The following is a 20,955-nucleotide window of genomic DNA, read 5'->3' on the forward strand; positions in this document are numbered from 1 at the left end:
AGTTTAGACTGCTGGACTTCCACAAAGTCTGTCTCCCAGGTTTTTCTCTCCCGTACATCTTATTTCCCTATGCCAAAAGTGAGAAATCTTTATGAATGGGAGTTTATCTTATAGTATGATCTGTTCTAACATGAAGTTTTATGCCACCCTGGCTTCCTATGTTGCTCAAAAGGAAATTATAGTATCTTGTCTAGAGTTAGCAATAATTCCAGCCACTGGATTGCACCCAGACCTCCCAGTTCAGTGAGAAGTGTTTTAACCTCGAAGCCTTTTGATTATGTGATGGTGCTTAACATTTGCAATACATCAATTATAGACAGATACATTAAGGCAAGGTGTATTTTCAGGGACTGATACGGTGTAAATGAAAGATATGCCTATTTCATTTATGTTGTAAAATTGGCTCTTATGAAACCAAGATCATTATTAGAATGGATGGCACAGGAACACTGTAATTTTCTGTTACTCGACAGAGGAGCAAACCTGCATTTTCTCATGCCATTAAAACTCAACCCAATGCAGAACCACCAGGCAACTGCAAGCTTTGGTGGGCAAGCTCAGTAGCTATGCAATGTTATGCAAGCAGAACCAGAGACTATTTTTAAGAGTTCACATTTTATGCTGCCCTTTTCCATTTTTTTTTTTCCCTCATGGCATTTCCAACATCTGAAGTGTATAATCTCTCCTAAAGCGTGATACACCTGTCAGACCTTGAGAGAACATTCACCAAGTTATGTTACATGAGTACTCATGGACAGCAAGGCTTGATTAGGTCCTGAGTACATTGCAAAGCGGAGCACAAATCTCTGCCAAAAAGTAATGCTTCCCTGGCTGTCCGAATGAAAGAACAGATCAGCTGGTTTGAAGGCTAGCCTGAATCTCCTAGCAACATGAACAAGATAATGAGTATGACACCAGAATTAATATAAATGGAAAAATAAAATACACCAGCCCCCACCCCTGTGCACTCAAGGTTAGCCACAGAGATAGTCATTTCTGAAACAATTTCCCTGTTACCAATTATTTGGGACACGAGAAGCAGGGCACCATCACACACCATTGCAGCAGGCTGAAATCTGATTTTTTTTCCCCTCTAATGCTGAAATGCTCTTTTTTTTTTTTTTTTAAATCTTCTAGATTTATCCCCCACAAGGATATAATTATGTTAAAGGAAAATAGATTGCCAGGAGCCATGAATGTCTTTGGATAGCTGCCACAACTTTATCTGTAGATCTTCACAAAGAGTTACTCCCACATGAATCACTTCTGGAGGGAGAAAGGGTGGAGGTGGGTCGCGGGAAACCAGAACACAAAGAGGAAAGAAGCCCTTTCCAGCCACATTTATTTTATTTTATCTGGTTTGAACCCTTTCAGGAGCAAAAGTTCCTTTATTTTACAAATATTTCTTTTCCCCTTTGATCAGCAGCCACCAGATATCCCAAATTCACAAAGGGTCGGGCTGTGGCCGGCTGGCCCTGTGTGCATGGCTGCTTTGAGGTGTTTGTGCCATCCTGCTGCTGGCAGGGGGATGCTGAAGCTCACAAAGCACAGAATGGCAGATGGAAAGGTTTATTAGCCCACACTCCTCTTAATCCCCAGCAATGGCCAGAACAATGTCCCCTCTCGCTGGGGAGGAATCTCAGCCCAGCACCTGAATGCAGACACCCTTGTACTCATCGCGTATTTCATTCTACATTAATTTTCCAGTGCTTCTGTCATACTGGTGTTGAGAATTACGTTTTAATATGGATGTATGAATTCAGGGTGTGCAACTGATATTACAGATTTTATTGTTGCCCGTCTCTTATCAGGCAACACAGTTTGATCGGCCCTTTAAAGAATGAATTGAAATGTAACATCCATTTATCCGACCCCTCTCCTCACTCAGGATATCCAGCTTCATAGTAATTACGGTCTGCTATGACCGATCAGTGACTTGAGTGAGGCGTATAATCCCTCTTTCCCCTGCAAACTCTGATGCTGTTTCCTTAACTGTCGCACTGAAGACTTTGCTGGAAGCTCCAAAGCAGAGTTCTCATTAGTAACCTCCAAGAACAGAGCAGAAGCCAAGCAACAGTGTCCAAAAAAAAAGTCTCAGAGCTTGAAAGAAATGAACTGGAAAGACCGAAACGAAATGATTAGCTAATCCAGCAAAGTGCCAGCTGCACGATGTGCTTTAGAAGATCAAATATAGGAAGTTACTGAGTTACTGGTACTTTGCACTGGGACTTCAATAACAACTCAAGTTTTTTAGTTATCTGTGTTGACATCTAAGATCACGCATCCTCTTTCTACATCTGATAAAACTGTATTTAATATACAGCAAATGATGTTGTTGCATGTCTTTAAGTGGACCCAAGGCAGCCTTCAATAAGCTAGTTTGTATTCTGGCACGCTAAAAAAGCTAGATACTGTGATGACATGGTTCTCTCCATTTTTTTGCAGCTCATTTTAGCTGAATACCCTTAATTGTTTTCTGAAAGTAAAAAGTAAGCTGGCATATGGTACATCTGACATCAATTAAGAAGTACAAGTTTGGAGCTAGGTTCATGGCAAAAGCAACATAGCTGCAGCACAGCATGGAAACATTCTGCCTATAAAATTAGATATCAGGGGCTCACTCTCAGCTTGTACAAACTGACAAATCTCTGCAGTGACATTGGGCCACATCTGAATTACCCAACCATGCTTTATCATATGGTAACTTGCTTCATGAAGGTCAGGCTCTGACAAATCAAGGGACTGATTCTTGCCATGTGCGTGAGCCTGTGCTCATGTAAGAGCTCATTTTGTGAGGCAAGCACACACAGTCGTGTAACTGAATGCCTGAAGATATCAAGGCACTGAGTGAGGTGTGTTTGGGATGAACTGTTTGAAAATAAGAGGGTTTATGTTTAAAACAAATCAGCCCCATCAAAGTTTCTCTACACATCACAATTCTTCACACTTTCTTGCTTTCTCTTTATCATGCCCACTATCATTTACAGTGTACAGAGTGGAAACTGAGCTTGTTACTCTGCAGTTAACACCATAATGTTTAGAAGACCTAAAGTACTTTGAAAGCATACATGCAATTTCTCTCATAATTCAAAAGCCAGTTCTAAAAAGTGCTTTGACCTCTTTCTCTGGGTATGGGTAACTTTTATCCATATTTTAACTCCGTTTGGAGGTGCTTACAGGTTAAGTGCAGATTCCCTCTCACGCAGCTTGCTGCTATGCCAGCGCTTTTTGTGTATTGCAAACCTAAAAAGATGCAACTAGAAGTCTGAGCCTTGGCTTGCTCTATTCAAGAAATCAGATGTTAGTATCAAAGAAAGTACATGAAAAAAAAAAAGCACACACAAATGAGTCCTTACGGCCCAGATCACAGCTTTGTATTATCCTGATCCTGGTTTCAGCGTGCCTCGTATAATCAGTTTCAAGTCAACCCTCTTTTAATACTGCAAGAGGAAATGCCAAACACACACGTGTCACCTCTGATCTTTAGATGCTGAGCAAGAGCACTGTAATCCTAAGGTTTTATGAAATTGCTTAATCTTAGTATTTACTTCCTTTCAAAAGAAGTGTTTGAAGAGCAGTGGAAAGGAGAAAATGGAGAACGTGGTATCTTTTTATTATGACACAAAACACTTCAAAACTATTTTGTCTAGGTCACCCTATCTCTAACTCCAGTACAAACATGCCCTGTTTAAAATACCTCTGGCAATAGCTTTCCAATTACTCCTTCCCAAAAAGCATCACTTTAATGGAGTAGGATGACTTTGTCTAGCCTTCTCCTCAGCGGTTCAAAGGACAGTTACATGAGGCAGCAGAGCAAATTGTGCACTCTGCACAGCTCTCACGCTTCATGCCAAATGATGCTGCGTGGTGCAGAGTGCGCACGCATGCTCGTATGTATCTATCAAGGTGGGGGCATGGATATAATTGAATTCCAAAACATTTTCATGAAGAAAAATGGAAAAAAAAATAGTAAGAAAAATATCAGCATTGGGCTTTGCATAAATACAAGTCACAGTAGTACTTAACTTTTAAACCACGTGTGACACATATTCTTTTATTCATCTGCAACATAAATTTTAATTTCTCAGGTGCATGCAGGTTTGGGAATAGGTGATGTGGAAGCTAACAACCAGGGAGCAGCTTTTCAAGATCTGTTTTTACCGTTGCTGCTGTGCTAACAGTAATTTACTGCTGCCCAAAGTTGTGAGTTTGCTGACTCTGTCTGAAGTCTCTGTGATAGTATGGATGAATCAGACAACGCAGTACCTGTGCTCTATGTCTACGTGAAGGTTACGTCTACATAAAGGTTATGTCTACACGAAGGTTATGTCTATATAACCTTCTGTACACAGTTTTAGAAGGTAGTTTTGAAAATGTGTCATCAAAAGCTCAAATAATTATCTCACTTCCATGTGGCTCATTATCCCTCTAAAATAATTTGTGCCCTTTTAGAAATATGTAGTGCTTGAAATTAAATTTCAGATAACCATGACTGCCAGAAAACCTGCCTCAGGCCAGGAGTGGATGGGGGAAGGGGAGAATGAGGGGCAATGAAGCTGTTAAGAAGGAAGAAGAGGCAGAGAAGGATGGACATGAGCTCCTTGTGCTGCCTGTGATGCTGCCAAACTGTGGCAGGAGCAGGAAGAGGTTGTTTTATTTGCTTTAAATAAACAAGGTTTAAACAAACCTTTCATGTAGGTTTATAGGTTTACGTATGAGAACATGAGAGGAGCAAAATTCTTAAATATATAAATAAGCTCCCTCAAACGTCTCCATATCTTTTCGCCTTCAGTGCACCCAGAGATCATTCGTTTTCCTCATGCTTTTGATTTAATGGGTCAACAAGAAAAAAAGCTGAACCAAAAAAGGCATCACATGCTGCAAATTCTCTGATTTGTCCTTCCCAGCCGACATGGGGCTCTGACTCACCGGATTCCCGCGTCCGACCTCGCACCACTTCGCTCCATGGTCCTGCCCCAATGGCGTTGAAGGCCTGGATCTGCAGCTCGTACTCCGTCCACTCCTCCAGGTCCTCGATGGTGCACTCCCTTTCCAGCCGGTCGTTGATGACCTTCAGCAGGGCAGAAGGCTGCAGATCCACGCGCCAGAACTTGATGCGGTACCCCACCGACTCTGGGTTGCCATTGTACTGCGTGTCGGGCAGGGGCTGCGGGAGAAATCCAAAGAAAAGCCCAATATTACAGCTCAGAGCACAGTGCCAGAGCTTTGCAAATGGCATACCAGGGCGGTCTGAATTCGTGTAAGGCCACAAGATGGCAAAAGAGATGGAAGGGCTGATTTATGTTTCATGGCCTCTAATTTCTGTGTTGTTTGAGATTTCAATTTTAACTTTAATTTCGTGCCACATCGATACGCAGACAGAACTATGCCACTTGCTCTGGGTGCATCACCAGAGATGAAACCAATGCAACATATTCAGGACTTTGTGATTAAATATGGAAATGAATAATAAATTGCTGAAGCATGTGACAAATTCATTTATCGTACTTTTTTTAAAATATATTTTTTTTTACTGACTCTCTCCATGCTCATTTATCAGCAGAGATTTATTCCAGTATTCCAACTCCCCAAGCAATTTCAGAGATTAAAATATGAAATAATTAGCCTACTTCATGAAGTTTCAAGTTTTTCCTCATAAAACTAACTACACGATGCTACAGATGGCTGAGATTCAGTTCTGACTCACTGGCAAAGTTTGATATCCATTAACATTTCACAGCGCAGAAGACTATACCCTGCAGGCAAGCAGGGCTAAAAATGTGACCCCTGTTCTGTTGGAAGGAAGGAATTCCCAGCTCCCAGAGGGACACAGATTCACCTGTAGGTCTCTAGAAAGAGAGATTAAATGCTTTCAAATGCTGATGTTATCAAGCATGAAAAAGGTACACTGCGGCATTTTTAGCTGTGCTGTTGGCTCCTCCTGAACCCTGCACAGTTGGACTCGTGAAAACCAGGCTTCCTAGATAGTACAGCAAGGAAACACAAGTCTAAAAGTTTTTGAAAACAACTTGGAGTTGATTTTGATGTAAGATATGTGGCCACCAAAGGTCTAAAAATGTGGGCATGGTGAAGCCATGAATGGGTCCTACTGGATAAGTGTCAAAGCTCTCCTATAGACACCGCTGTTCATTTGGTGGGATCCTGAGACATTTCATGAGTGTCTACAGGTAAGATCTGTCAGTCTTTCAGGGTTCAGAACTCAGTCCTGTTCTTCAATAGCAAACTGGAATTATTCCCCACTGATGGGAGCAACTCCATCTTGTCTCGATACCCAGATTTTGTCTCCCAGCAGTAAGTTTATGCGTCGAAATTTGAGTTTATGCATGGAAAAGCTAACGTGTGGGCAAAAGAAAACCTTTGCTTCAACAGCTTCACACCACAGTAACCCCCAGAAAATCCTAACCAGGGAGAAATAAAACCATTCTGGAGCAAACTGATTGCCAAACAAGTCCCGGTGTGTGGTAAGTGAGACAGTCACAGGGGCGCAACGGTGTCACCAACCACTGCATCTTTGCAATTAATTCTTTATTTCTAGATTTTATCACATAACCCCACAGACTTTCCCACATCTATCTTCCTACAGGAGTGTAATGTGCAAACTTTGCCATCTTTGAACCGCTCAGTACTTGCAGAATGGCTGTCAATGGCCCCTGTGTACCTCCTGGGGACAGTTTTAGTCAGCACAAACAACTGAGCCCCAGGAAACTGCAAATTGGCTCCAGCATTATATTTCTGTCCCACACATTGACCCAGACGGTGGAACTGGAGTCTCAGAAGCCAAGGTTTTACACACAGGCATATATTCCCCTGATGAAGTGGCAGAGGCAGTGGCAGTAGGCAATTTAAGTGATTAATAAGGCACTTAAGGTAAGTCTCAGATTTCCGACTATTCTGAAAAAAGGAAATAATTTTGCCGTCAGCCTCATGCTGAACGCGAGGGAAAAGCATTCCCAAGCTGCAGGCAGCTCCTAGGGACCGAGCTGCACCCCAGCTGCCAGCAGCCCCCCCCTGCACCCATCCATCCCCATCTCACCACCCAGCGCATCCACAGGCTGCTCTCACTGGCCGTGCGCACGCTCACGCTGCTGGGGGCCACGTCTGGAGGAGCTTGCAGGGTCTGGATGACACGTGAGGGCTGGCTCAGTGGGCTGGCACCCACCACGTTCACCTGCCGCATCCGGAACCTGAGGTGGAAGGGAGAGGCAGAGTGTGGGATCAATCCGTGAGCCCCCTGGAGTGGGAGGGATGGGGAGGTACAGGGCGGGTAGAACTCAACAGCCTACAAAGGTGGTTGTGTGCAGGTCCCTTTTGTATTCACGGCTGAATGGCTTGTGGTAACTGTGCTCAGATCCTCTCAGGTATTAGAAAAAATGAAAATGAAAATGAGATTAGCTTAGGGTCGATTAGAAACTTAGGTATTTGTGTGAGAAATTTATGTTAATTATGCCAAGTCTGATGAGCTTATGCTGGCAGTAAGTGATTTTCTTTTGCAGTGTTTATACAATACATCCAGAAAGGTATTAAAATATCAAACTTCAGATATTCTCATTCCCTGTCAATATAAAAAATATACCAGTGATAACATTTCCCCTCAATTACTGGTTGAAAGAAGCTGATTTATCCTCGTGCTACGTTTTCAGCCTTCCTGCACAAGAAAGATTAAGTTATTTAATATGGATATGGCTCTTTAAAAAATAACCTGTCTGCTTGAAACCATCTCTTCCACAATAGAAATCCCCACTGGGTCACAGAAGACTCAGAGAAATCTTTTTGCAGGAAGCTCCAAATAATTAAGACGTGCTGTTCATTTCAGATGCTCTCACCCTTTGTGGGCACAAGTACGGCCATTAGGAGTACCCAGCACATGACCTGCTCACATGAAGCACTGCATTTTTGGAGCTAATGGCTGAGTTTGGGATTAGAGGGAGCTAGTCAACACGGCTCTGTTTGTTTGTCTAATCTGATCAACCCTAGAAAATGCACTACAGGAAACACATTGAACAAACGCATTGAACAAATATTGTCCCTGATTCTACTTCCAAACCATTGGCACAAAACGTAGAAAAGAAGCTGGCCAATAAAGATGGGTTCTCATAATTAGCTCTCATTTTTTATTTCCTTGACGTGTAATGATTAAAGCTGATTATAGAACAATAAATACATTTGGCACTAACCTTCTGGATTTCCAAAAAGAAAATAAAATTGTTCTATGTAAACGAAACTCAAAAGCTCATCCCTGTGTTGGTGCATGCCTGAGAGGAAACAGCCAGCCAAAATTCAAGGAACTGCATTAGCGTGTGAATGATGATGAAAAAAATCAGAGGGGGTCACCCCAGAAGTTAATAGGTACAGAAGGAAAATAAGCACAATACTCCAGAGAGACAAACATAGTAACCAAACAGACCAAAAAGTTCAATGTTTACAAAATAAATCCCAAACTCATCATATACTTCCTTATTGTCTGTTATCCCTAAGGCATTTCTCTATGCAGATGCTAGGTGTGCAAGTAATGCTTACTTACATGGACACTGAACACTGAGTTGTTGTACAACCTGCACTTCACATATGACACTCTCCATCTTTAAGGATTGGCTTTTTTTTTCTCTTTTTGTAGAGTCCCTAACAAGCTATTTCATAAAGCATTTTTCTGTTAGGACTGAATATCTCAAATTCTCAGATCTTGCCTGTGCTAAATCAACACATTATTTGCATTGCATTGATTTTAAAAATCCATCTCATTTAACTGGGGTGCACCCATGATGTAGATTCACCTCAATCAGCCTAAACCTTGCATATATCTATTAAGTTTAATTCGGGAAATTCTTATAAACAAAGATTTCATCGAATTGATGTTACCAAATTAAGCTAAATCAATAAAATGTTTAAGCTGGTGTAAATATATAATTACAAGTTTGCACCAGTTTAACTACAATTGATTTGTCACTGATTGATGTTACAGTGGCGCACTCTTCAGATGAGGGAAGTCACAGGATACCAGTAACCCACAACAGCTCCTCACTGTGCACTTGGCTTCCCTTTTAACATTATGAACTGTATTGCATGTAAATTACAATTAACAGTATCAGACAAGTAATTTTAAGTATAAACTGTGGAAACAGTGAACCTTTTCCCTTTTGTTCAGATAACAAAATACAACCAGCTGTTCCTGATTAGGAAAGCTGTTCCACACTGCAACTTGCTATTTTTTTTTTAATCATGCTGCAGCTAATTACCTGCTGTTCTTACCTGTAATGAGTGTAAGGAGTAAGGTTTGGTACCTCCAGCATCTGAGCATCAGGTTCATTGTCCACCTCGTGGAGACTCACCCACTCCTCTTCATCACCCAGTACTCCCACCTACACATGGGAAAGGTGAATACAAACACAAGTGTGTGTGTGTATATGCATATATATGTAGATAATTACATACACTCATCTTTTTTTGCAGTGTGTGCCTCCACTACTGAGGAAGGAAAAATACTTCTGAACACACAACATCCAGTTAATATTTATTTTCATATGAAAAAGCTCTAGTAAGAGCATGGCCACATTAGCCAATTCTCCTTGTACTGCTGGGACTTCACTGGGATTCTCTGAGAGGATCTATTCCAGAAGAACACCGTGGGAGAGCTATTACCCAATTCAATCTCACTGCAACAATACAAAAGTATCAAGGAGTAATATAACAAAATGAAGAATAGCCTTGATAATAACTCACATGAACTGATGCATACTAAATAAGTCTCAATGGAGACAAATGCCACAGAAATGAAGACAGAGAAACAAGAACAAAGTCAAAGTACAGAAGTGTTTTAACCTCAGCTGCTGGGATGCACTTAGACCAGGCTCTTCCACGTGCAATGCTTTGTATTAATTAACCCCAGCACTCTGCTGAAAGTCAGCCCAACACAGTCCCTCAGCCACAGTACTGTTAGAAGGAACAAAAGTGATGGGAACTGAGTGCACTGCTTTCCATATAGATTGCTGGAGATGCAATGGAGTTGAACGAGGGCTTAAGGAGGAAACCAACAAGGCGTGAGAGGAAAGCCAGCGAGATGTGAGACCCTGGGAAACAGCAGTGCTGGTGTGCAGGGCTGTGTGCTGAACACTGTGGAAAGGGAGATGGACGAGAGCTGGTGGGTGGCTGAGTTTCACTTTGGAGTGTCACAAGAGCAGACAGATGGGATCTCAGACAAGGCTCCCTGCTATAATTCCTTAGCACCATGCACTCTTACTCCATTGCTTCAAACCTGCCATAAAGAAAGAGGGCCAGTGCCTCAATGAAATGTTATCACTCCGTTCTTTCACTGCAGCTCCGGGAAGATCCCACTTCATCAAATATCCCTCAGGATTGGACAAACATTCCAGTCAGCTGGCATTCCAGCTCCAACAACAGAAAATACCACTTGGGGAGAGCCATGAGCCTGGCCATATTTAAAGTCAGTTCCCTCACCCTACCTTGGTGTCCACAATTCTGTATTGAGGGATGTTGGAGGGACAAAAGCAGCTATTCCCTTCAGCATCTATTTATGGACTTGATGTGCATGAAGGTGACTAATCCTTTTTGAAACCTACTGACACTACCTACTTCCACACACTGCTCTGGCAACAAATTTCAGAAGCTCACAACCTACTGTGAAAAGAGTAACCTCATTTAATCTTTTTAAAATAGATCACTTACGATATCTGCATACTAGTTACAGCCATAGACATTATCAAGGCAGTTGATAGCAACACAGCCCAAACTATCTAGCAAATCCCAAGTATTTCAAACAGAAAATTAGGTTTCATTCACTTTCTTTTTTCTTTTTTTTTTTCTTTTTTTTTTTCCCTCCAGGAGAAGCAGCCTGATTTATTTATAGATATTTCAGTTCTTTGCTCACTCAGGAGTCAATGTGCTGCATATTTATGTTTGTGCATGAAGAAATGACACAAGGAAAATTAGGCCAAAGAAATAAGTTCTGCATTGCATTGTGAGAGGAAGCCTTGGTGATTATTCTAGCAGAGGACTGTTTCCATGCAGGAAGGTGCTTGCAAAGGTGTTGATTGGTCTTTGAGTACTGGTGGGAATCAAATACACTGATACACACCAAAGATCTTATTAAAAAGATGTCAGTGTAAATTATGGACCTTTTGAAATTCCCAGACCCAACAGTGCTTCAGAAATGTTGGTAAAGTTCCTAGATAGAGAAGCTTAATGAAGCAGCTTAATGCAGGTCTGCCTGGGAACACAGAACTGCCCTAAAACGAACACAGAGAACAAAGAGATGCTATAGATTATACAAATATCCTTTATATAGAGGATTGATTTCAGTCACAGAAACACTGAAAACTTTTAATAAAAAGTTTGTGATTAATTCTGTTGAAAATGCTTTATAGAATGCTTATTTTAACGAAATTCCTTGCTCTTAACAACATCAATTCAAAGTGCTGCAGTAATTGTACAGCAACCATCCACAGTGTTTTGGAGGCTGCAAATAATCTCCAGGAGTGCATTAGAGTTTTCTTTTTATATTCTAAGAACAATAAACCCTTGTAAAAATATTACTTGCATAGGGGGAGAAAAAAAAAAAAAAAAAGACTGCAGGTTTCAATCGTTATGCAGCAGCAGGCAGATCATTAATCCACATTAAGGACCACATGGTTCAGACCCATAGGCCCAAAGGGCTGTAAACAATCAGCACTGACTCAAGCTTGAGAGGTGTCCAAAACCTCTGCCTGTTCTACAGACGTGCATTCACCAGCTGGCTGCAAAGGGGGGAATATTAAGGATCTTTTACTGTTTGAGAGCTGGTGAAAGCTCTTATGTGCCCAGGACTAAAGCAAGTCCCTCAGAAGCCATCCCAGGACACATCTTTCTAATTTTAAATGCATTCCCTGCTAGGAATGATGGGTACATCCTATAAGGAAATGGAAAGTGACAACTGAGTCGCTTCTACTGGCTGCCCTGAAGCTCAGGAGCCAGTAAGTAACAGGTGGCTGCTACCTGGTTCAGGAGCTGGGGAACACGGGGCACAGACAGTCCCAGCACACCTCTTTCAGGCTCATTCTCTGCTGAAAGGCTGTGATGGAGAAGTAGTAGAAGATACCAAGCACAGGCAGAGTTCTGTAATTCACTAAAACTTCTTAAAACAAATGGATGAGGAACTTGCTTTAGTTAGAATAATACCTTGCAGTGTGCCAGGATCTCATGCCAGCATCTGGGCAACTTCAAGGGTCTGATCTGCTGCTGCAGTCAGTAGCACGTTTGAGAGTGTGCTGCCTTTGTGGGGAGTTTTCCAAAGCAGGAGGGCACTCGGCTCGAGGGTAGCATGGTAAGCAGCATGGGGACTGCTGCGTGATTTCTGATCGTGCAGCCAAGCAATTCTAGGTGACTGTTAACTCAGTACAAGTTTCACTTATTTAGCAATTATCTCAGAAATGAGTCTTGGAAGAGAATCTTCACCGATGGGCTCCTATATTTTTAACTTCTCAAGGCATTTAGCAGGTTCCAAGTTTCAGGCTCTTGAAAGAAAAGGAAATTATTTTTTGCTGAAGAACTCTGATGTTAGATCAGAGGAAACATTTCTGTTTCAAAAATCAGAGTACAAAGGGATTCCCACAAGGCAAAAAAGAACTATGGGCAGTGGTTAGGATAAGAGAGTCCTATGGGGGGCCGCAGAGTCCCCAGTGAGCCAGTCTGCATTAAATAAAGTTAATTTGCAGGCTTATTTCTTACTGTTGGTTTTTGGATAGCACTATCCTCAAACTTCAGAAAAGGATTATGCTTGTGGCAGATGCACACGTATTCATGTGTGCATTGTTTTAGGAGGCAGATGAGAACACCAACTGTTTTGCTGTTGCCATCGGCATAAAAACTCTTTAAGAAATGCACTCTGCATCTTAACAGTTCTCAGTATAATAGGGCCACGAGCCCCAGGAGATCAGCAGGAACTGCCACAATTAAAATACCTATCTCCACCGCATCGCTTCATATGATTCCCTATAACTATCAGCCACGTATAAATCCCCATCTCTAGGCTGTTACCAAGGCATTAAGTTCAATAAAAGATCACATTCATTTATTATTACAGAAATGAGATGGTATAAAGCAATATTGGAAATGATGTCAGAACCTTTTACTTCTCTACGGACTAGTTTCTCCATTTCTAAAACTGGCAATTTTTATGAATTTTATCAATTGACTTAACATTGCCTGATGGGATGCACTATGTAAGTGAAGTTGTAGAATTTCCACTTTAAAAAAATTTCAACAGAAAAAAATAGAACTTTGGAATGTCAAATCATTTGGCACAATCTTTCTTTTAAGACAGTAATGCTTCCAAAATTGTGAACAGTTATTAAGCACTAACAGCAGGATAGGGAAACACGATGTTTCTGTGCGTTACAGAAGTACCCTGTGTTCTGCTATAGTTCAAGATATGTCAGAGTTTTCATTATAGAGGTCTATAACTCAGGCATTTGAAGTCACTTTGGGAGAAATTTGGTGCACAGGATGTCAGCCTGGGTGCCATTTTTTTCCTACAAAATCCCTAAATCGATTCACCCATTTTTGATTTAAAGATTGGCAAAGTCATAATATTGTCAGGGCTTCAGACACTTTATTTACCAGCTCTGAAGAGAAAATGACACCAAGAGAATCACCTCGTACAATGGATGAGTCCTATCTGGGTCACTGACAAACTACAGAACCCAACAAATTCACGGCGAAAGTGAAGTCCGTCCCAACTCACAGCTTTACAAGAGAACACAGTGAGGATGCTTTCAAGGTTTTTGTACTTTGAAACTCCCTTTTCCAATTCTGCTGCTGCTCGTGATAATATTATAAGGAAATCTCGCTTAAAACAGCAGAAAGGCGTTAAGAAAATCCTCAAAGTAAGCCCATGTACTCGTGGCTCTCTGACCTGTGCAACACCTGAATGCCACTTGTGAAGAGGTGCTGCAAATCTTCTGCTGTCTGCACAGTAATATTAATCACCAGAAAACAAATCAGGTGCAACAGAGGTCAACCCAGCTTCTCTCATCAGCCATGGAAAGCCTTGTGTTGTGGCCTTACCAAGGAATGTGACCAAGGAATTGCCATGACACTGCCATTTACGTTCTTCTCCCAACAGAACCTCAAGAAAAATAAGGGCAAAATAAACAGAATCTGCTGCAGCATAGAGAGGGTGCAAACATGAAACCATATTAAAGGATTCATAGTCATTCGTCATTGCAAATTGCCAAAAAAATATGTCTGCAATATATGCTCTGAATCTGAGAGTACAGGATGACTGCTGGTAATAGGAAGGATTTACTGAAACTCTTTGGGGATGAACATGTAGTCTGAGTGTCGATGCCACAAGACCATTACTTTTGGACCTTCTGAACAAGTGTCTGCAAAACCTTTATACTGCATTTGACTCCCTTCTCTTTAGATTATACTGCATGTAATGGAAAAGCAATTTTAGAAATATTTTTAAATGGCATTGGTACTTTTTTGCAGCTTTTGGTTTGGAAATCCAGTTTGCTCCAGTCCTCTCAGTCTAAATGTGACGACAGAAGAGAAACTGCCGAAAAAAGATTTAAGAAATCCTTTCAGAAGTACAGAAAGTGGCTTTACTAGAAACACAGAAATGGGATTTTCAACGCTTGATATTTCAGTATCTACCAGCACTAACATCTTAAAGACCTGAGTCTCCTCTCATGTTCACTGACATAATTGAGAATTAGTTCCACAGTGGATCCCGTCAATTTACATCCCAGCACAAAAAGCAGAAGCCAAGGCCAGCTGTAAAAAATTTCACATAAAGTGGAATTCCCAGCTGTGTTTTCATTCAAACTGTTCATGAAGTATCAGACTTCAAAAATGGCACTTGGCCAAAATGGAACACTTGGAAGATTTTCTAGACCTGCCCTCACCAATAAAGTTTTGTGCCACATAAAGGAAGAAGAAAAACACGCTTGTGAGGACACAGAAATCTAGAGAAAGGGTGTAGCCCCAAGAGAGATGAAGGAGTAGGTGCAATACAAATGGGGTGTCCAATGCAAAACTACCAACCAGCTATACAGAGGGAAACATGGACTGACATGCAGGACAGCTCTTCATCATGACATAACTGTTTTGTGAAAGCTTGTACATCTTGGACAGACAGATATAAAACCCATGGAACCCAGCAGGGCAGGTCCAGGGCAGCTTAGCTCCAAGCCAAGATGGAGACATTCCTGCCCTCAACTCCTGCTCCCATCACCATGCTCTCATCTCCTGCCCTCCAGTGGGGCTCTTCTGATTGCACACAGCCTGTACAGAGAATAGATCTGTCTGAAACCCATTTCTTGGCTGGGTCAAGCCCTACAGCAGCTCCAGGTATGACAGGGTAGAGAAGCTAGGAGCAAGAAAGTCTTGCTGGGAGTGATGGGGATGAAGTGAGGGGACAGGACAAGCTGACCTCTTGGTTTAGCCTGGCTAACGGCGCTGTGAGATTGCGCTTCAAGAGAGTAGAAAAGTTTGAACAAAGTGCTGGCAGAAAAGGGCTGTGAACAAAGGATTATAGGCAGCTGTCATCCTGGAAACAGGATTTACTGTATCAGTAAGGAATCATCAATTTCTTTGCATAACTGAAAAGATTTCTTGTTAATCATGTGAGCAAGATTTTTTTTTCTTCCAAGTATTAAATCCATTTGGAATAATGTTTCTTGCTGTGCCAAAGCCGAACAGTGTGGTGTGGTGCAAAGAAATGCTCAGACTCAGCATGACAGATTCTGCTGTAATTTTGGCTGTTGGAGCAAACACTGGCAGATCCAGGATTGACCAGAACCATCAGTCCCTTGACTTTACCAGCAGTGCATAGGATGCTGACAGGTGTTTGTGAACACTCATCTTTCCTTTCCCTCCCTGCACACCAAGAACCCTCCAATTGCTTTTGGTACTGACAGCTCTTGAAGGATGTGGATGAACACTGTAGCAATAATTACTGCCATTCTGAAGCATTCAAATTTGTTTAATTTCAGTGGCTTTTTGTAATTCTCGATTACAGAATTGAATTCCTACCAATACCAAAGAGGTGCTCAAACACATGATTCCCAAAGTCTGCCAAGCCACCATATTATAAAACTTCAGCATTTAATTCTGCAATATGCAATAATGTGTATGTAAATTATACAAAATGTACCAACTCGTTCACAACAGTCTCATTATCAAGTGAAGTGACTGTATCAACATGTCTAAGTGGTGACGGTGATTTAAGAAGTCCAACATTTGGTCTTAAAAACAGATTATATTATTTATAAAGATCTGTGGGTGGAAAGGAAGAAGCAAAGCTCATCTGTCAGGAAAACAAATGAGGAATATGTAAGCCCTCCAAGGCATAATGGCAGCAGAAAGAGGAATATCATTTAAGGCTGATGAAGGTGAGAATTCAGCCTATTCAAATCCAGAAGCCTGGACAGAAAACCTCAGGATATTCCCTTACAAAATGGCACAAATACAGCCAGTATCAAAATAATGACATCTTAATCGTTCGCTGCAATTCTCCCTATACTTCTGTTCTGTGAGACAATTTCTGGCTAACACCTGGTCTGAATATGAACCTAACCTTTTCAAGCTACGGCAGGGGAGATTCAGGCTGGACATTAGGAAGTATTACTTTTCAGAAAGGGTGGTCAGGCACTGGAATGGACTGCCAAGGGAGGTGGTGGAGTCACCGACCCTGGGGGTGTTCAAGGAAAGGCCGGATGTTGTGTTGAGGGACATGGTTTAGTAGGAGCTTTTGGGAATAGGTGAACGGTTGGACTGGGTGATCTTTTAGGTCTTTTCCAACCTTGGTGATTCTATGATTCTATGATTCTATGATTCTATCAGGACACAAACTCAGGTTAGAAACCATTTCTAAAATAAATGGACCAAACTCTGGTGAATGAGTTGCTTGTGATGATCCTTTTCTGACTCTGTGAGAGCTCTCTGTCAGGGCCATACCTGGCCTTCCACTATCCACTTGCAGATGGACGTCTTGCCATCATACCCTGGACGGAACTGAAGCGTGGCAGAGCGAGGGCTGATGTTGGAGATCACCAGGTTGGACGGAGCGCCTGGAAGTTCTGCAGAAAGAGAAACACACATGAGAGGTGGAAATATTCCTGGTACAAAGCACAGAAGCACAGGCTGGCAGTGTTTCAGCGTAGAAAATACCTTTATAACAATTACTATAGAGAAAATAGCATTGGTTTTATTGTTGGGATTTTTTTTGGCTGAGTATTAAATACAACATTACAATTTCTGCTGCTCTGAGCATGCACTGCATTTTACGGATCAAAAATGAAGAGAGTCCCTCTACAGAACTGCAGCTACAATTTGGGAGTAACAGACAAAGCAAGGTGGCTGGGGGAAGGCACTTCCAAGGCACCTAGTTCTGCTGCACTGCTTTTTGTCTAGAATTATAATCATTTTACCTCTTATGGTGTATGCAGCTTTAATATATTAACAATGGAAAAAGACTCCCAGGTTTTTGGGTAGTGGAACCATTTTATGCTTCTCATATTGATCTGCAATAGATGGGCTTTATAAGCCATTTCTGATGGCTGCATAAAGCAAAATGATTTTTTTTTTTTTTTTTTTTTTTTTTTTTAATTTCTGCTGTAAATAAAGAGGGTGACCTTCTATGGGGAAAAATCTGTAGCTCCAATCAGATCGTTGCCTCACATCAGTCAAGCTTACAGCAGCATTTACATTTTTAATACTGCCTGAATTATCAACAAAAACAAGCCCAGGAAAGGGATTAAATATAGATTGTTCAGAATAAATTTCCAATAGTACCTGCAATCATAAGCAATGGAAATTACTACAATAATCAGTAATCATTTGTAATGTTTTACTATGTGCAAATGCAGCAGGCAAAAATGGGCAGATTTTTGGCACATAGTTTTGAGTATGCATGAATACACAATATTTCTTGATATTTACTTCACATTTGTGGGAGCTATGATCGATAAACCAACTCTGACCAAACAGGATAATGCTGTTATCTGGGTAACGACAGGCAGCATGGCATTGATCCAGCCTGCAACTTGTCACAATTACCTGTGATTAGGGGAAAGAAAGGCAAGCATACTTCAAGACACACAGAAAAGTTCAAAAACACCAGAAAAGGGAAAAAATGGATTACCATCAGTGATGTGCATTAACTGCTCCACTTTGAAAAGTTCTACTTGTATAGCCTATAAATTAACAGAAACTGCTGGTTGGAGGTTTGAAATGGCTTTTTAGTTTGCTTTGTGTTCAGGATGAAGGAGAGTGCTGAGTTTTAAAATCCAAATGCAGAATGCTAAATCAAATAATGCCCAGGGGCCCAAGTGGAAACTCAGACAATGCAGCAGAGGACTACTTTCCAAATCTTTCTCAGGCCACAGATGCCAAACGTTGCAAATAAGATTTCGGTTTCATTATGCAAATGTCCTCTCACAGGTGACATAAGTTATACTACTTAAAATAGAAAAACCTTTCTCATTTAGCAGCATCCAAACTCTACTTCTCCCCAAAAGCAGCAATTTTTATTTAATTCAGTTACTTTCAGTTTCAGTTTCCTTTAGTTTAATTTCAGTTACTTACGTTACTTTGAAAATATCAAGAGCTTCCTTACTTTATCCACTTTATTGCTTTGTCTGTTCCTCCTGCAATCTCTACAACTTTAAAAACAACAACAACAAAAAAAAAACCTTCTTTCACAAAAACCAACTTTCATTTTAATGTTTTAATGCCTTCTAAGAATTAGCTTCAAATTATGCGGTAAAGACTTCTGATGCTGCATAAACTAACCCATATTTATTATAACTCAATCAAAGTCCCTCGTGACCCTTGGTGTGCGTGTAAATCAGCCCGTTTTAACCCCTTTCCGTGAAGTTTCACCAACCTGGAGGCACCCCAGATGAGATGGTGGAGGACGTGACCCACCCGCTCCCTTTCGCAGTCACAGCTGCCACCTCGATGGTGTACGTGGTGAGAGATGACAGCCCTGTGATCTTGTACTCCAGAGTTGTGTTGGTGAGCGTGCGGGTGAGCCGGGATTCGTTCCTGCCATACACCTCCCAGGAGAGCTGGTAGCCTGGAAAGCAACGACACGGCAGTCAGGGGCTGTGGCAGTGGTGGGATCTGGCTTTTCTCCTAAAGCACTGTTATGCAATAACCCAGAGACTGGCAAATGAATGCCTCTGTAAGGCATGCTTGTGTCACTGGTGCTATGGTACAGCTATGGAATGGTACTATGGATGGTTGGACTAGATGATCTCAGTGGTCTTGTCCAACATGGAATAGGCACCCCAGGGAGGTGGTTGGGTCACCATCCCTGGATGTGTTTAAAAACCATTTGGATGTGGCGCTCAGGGATGTGATTTAGTGGAAGGTTGTTAAGGTAGTATGGTTAGGTTGTGATTGGACTTGATGATCTTTAAGGTCTCCTCCAAAATGAGCACCTCTACGATTCTATGATTCTATGATTCTGTGATGATGGAAACCTTTTATCTTATCTTATTCTTTAGAAAAAAGAAAAAAAAAAGTTAAAAAATAAAGTTTAAACGAACATTGACTTAAACAACCAAGTATTTTGTAATACTGTTATTTCTGATAAGCACTGCCCATCAGATTACACACGGGGGCATGGAGTCGCAATGGAGTCTCTCCGTTTCTCTATGAATGCACAGTGCTTGCTGTGCAATGATTAGGAAACCCGAGGATAATCTCACAGAAAGGCAGACTTTTATTCTGTGAACTCTGCACAATGAATAGGAAGAAACACTGGAAAATAAAACATTTTCTCACCATCTAGAACACCTCATTAAAAATCTATATACACTGAGTAGGGCCACTTCTTTTCCAGGCTGAAGCCACCTTCGCTGCTGTGTATCTGGAAATACTTACAAACCTAACAATGATGATCATGAAGAAACATGGTGGGAATCCTCTAGGAACCAGAAAAAACCTTACTCCCCACTGCTTGTTCCTCATACAAATCCTTTAGCAGGGTGAATCATTATCCTTTCTTTCAAAACCATAGCGTAGCCAATCTATTGTCCAGGACTGCACTCACCTGACCCCCACATTATTCTTATATCATAACCAGGCTCTAAAACTCATTTCTTTTTATCGCTTTTATAACCATTTGCCTTCCAAGAACTTTTGAAACTTTCTACTGTCTGATTTGCTCAATTTTATCTCCAAATCTGCTTGTCCTCCTCCTGCCCAGTCCCACTTTATTCTCAGTTGAACCCACTTGAACCTTGCTGCACCAGTCTCCAGGGAGTGTGTCTGAAAAGTTTGCTTGATTGCAGCTTTCTTTGTGATTTGACTCAGGGGAAAAAAAGGAAAAAAAAAAAAAAAAAATACCCATAGCTCTTGAATGCCTGTGAAATGGAAGTGAATGAAAAGGGCTAACAGAAAGGAACCCTGCTGAGAGAACCATGCACAAGGCAAGCTGGATAGAGAAACTCCCCACTGGGTTCCTGTTCCCATCAGATAAGATGGGGAATTTAGATCAGTTGGGGTTGTTGGCTTTTTTTTATTATTATTTTTTATTTTTTTAAACCTAAGCTGATTAACACATTGAAATAGCAAAATACCTTATGGTTTTGATCAACAAGGAAGCATCATCTCATGAACTACAAGCATGGTAAGACACTCATTTGTGAGAGTGTTTGAAAGGTGTGAGATGTTATCCTCCCTCGGGTGCTAGCTGCCATCACTGACAGAATTTCACATGAACATATTTGTATAAAAATGGACTCAGACTACTCACATCGTCATTAATTATGGTTCAGGTGAAAGGGCACTGATAAAAAGCAGAGAGGTGATACTTCAACCATTTGAGCTACGTTGCAACCACCTGTCTGACAACACACTACCTGGAGGAAGGAGGAAAACTCCTGAACGCTCACCTGGAGCGAGCTCTAAGCAAGTGTCTGAAACGTC

The 20,955-nt window shown here is 41.4% G+C and overlaps 1 protein-coding gene across 3 annotated transcripts in view; it reads right to left on the bottom strand.

The window, feature by feature from the left end:
* SDK1 (sidekick cell adhesion molecule 1) overlaps positions 1–20,955 on the bottom strand; it is a 363,255-nt gene that overhangs the window by 72,989 nt on the left and 269,311 nt on the right. For all 3 annotated transcript variants that reach the window (XM_042828025.1, XM_042828024.1, XM_042828026.1), the window contains 5 exons: positions 18,905–19,096; positions 16,975–17,096; positions 9,268–9,377; positions 7,055–7,205; positions 4,930–5,167 (listed from right to left, as the gene is read on the bottom strand). In XM_042828025.1, coding sequence (XP_042683959.1) covers positions 4,930–5,167; positions 7,055–7,205; positions 9,268–9,377; positions 16,975–17,096; positions 18,905–19,096 — 813 coding nt within the window. The remainder of the gene's footprint in view (positions 1–4,929; positions 5,168–7,054; positions 7,206–9,267; positions 9,378–16,974; positions 17,097–18,904; positions 19,097–20,955) is intronic.

Source organism: Centrocercus urophasianus, unplaced genomic scaffold (genome assembly GCF_019232065.1).
Source record: "Centrocercus urophasianus isolate 14NV4802_14NV808 unplaced genomic scaffold, USGS_Curo_1.0 seq_29, whole genome shotgun sequence".
Classification (NCBI taxonomy): Eukaryota; Metazoa; Chordata; class Aves; order Galliformes; family Phasianidae; genus Centrocercus; species Centrocercus urophasianus.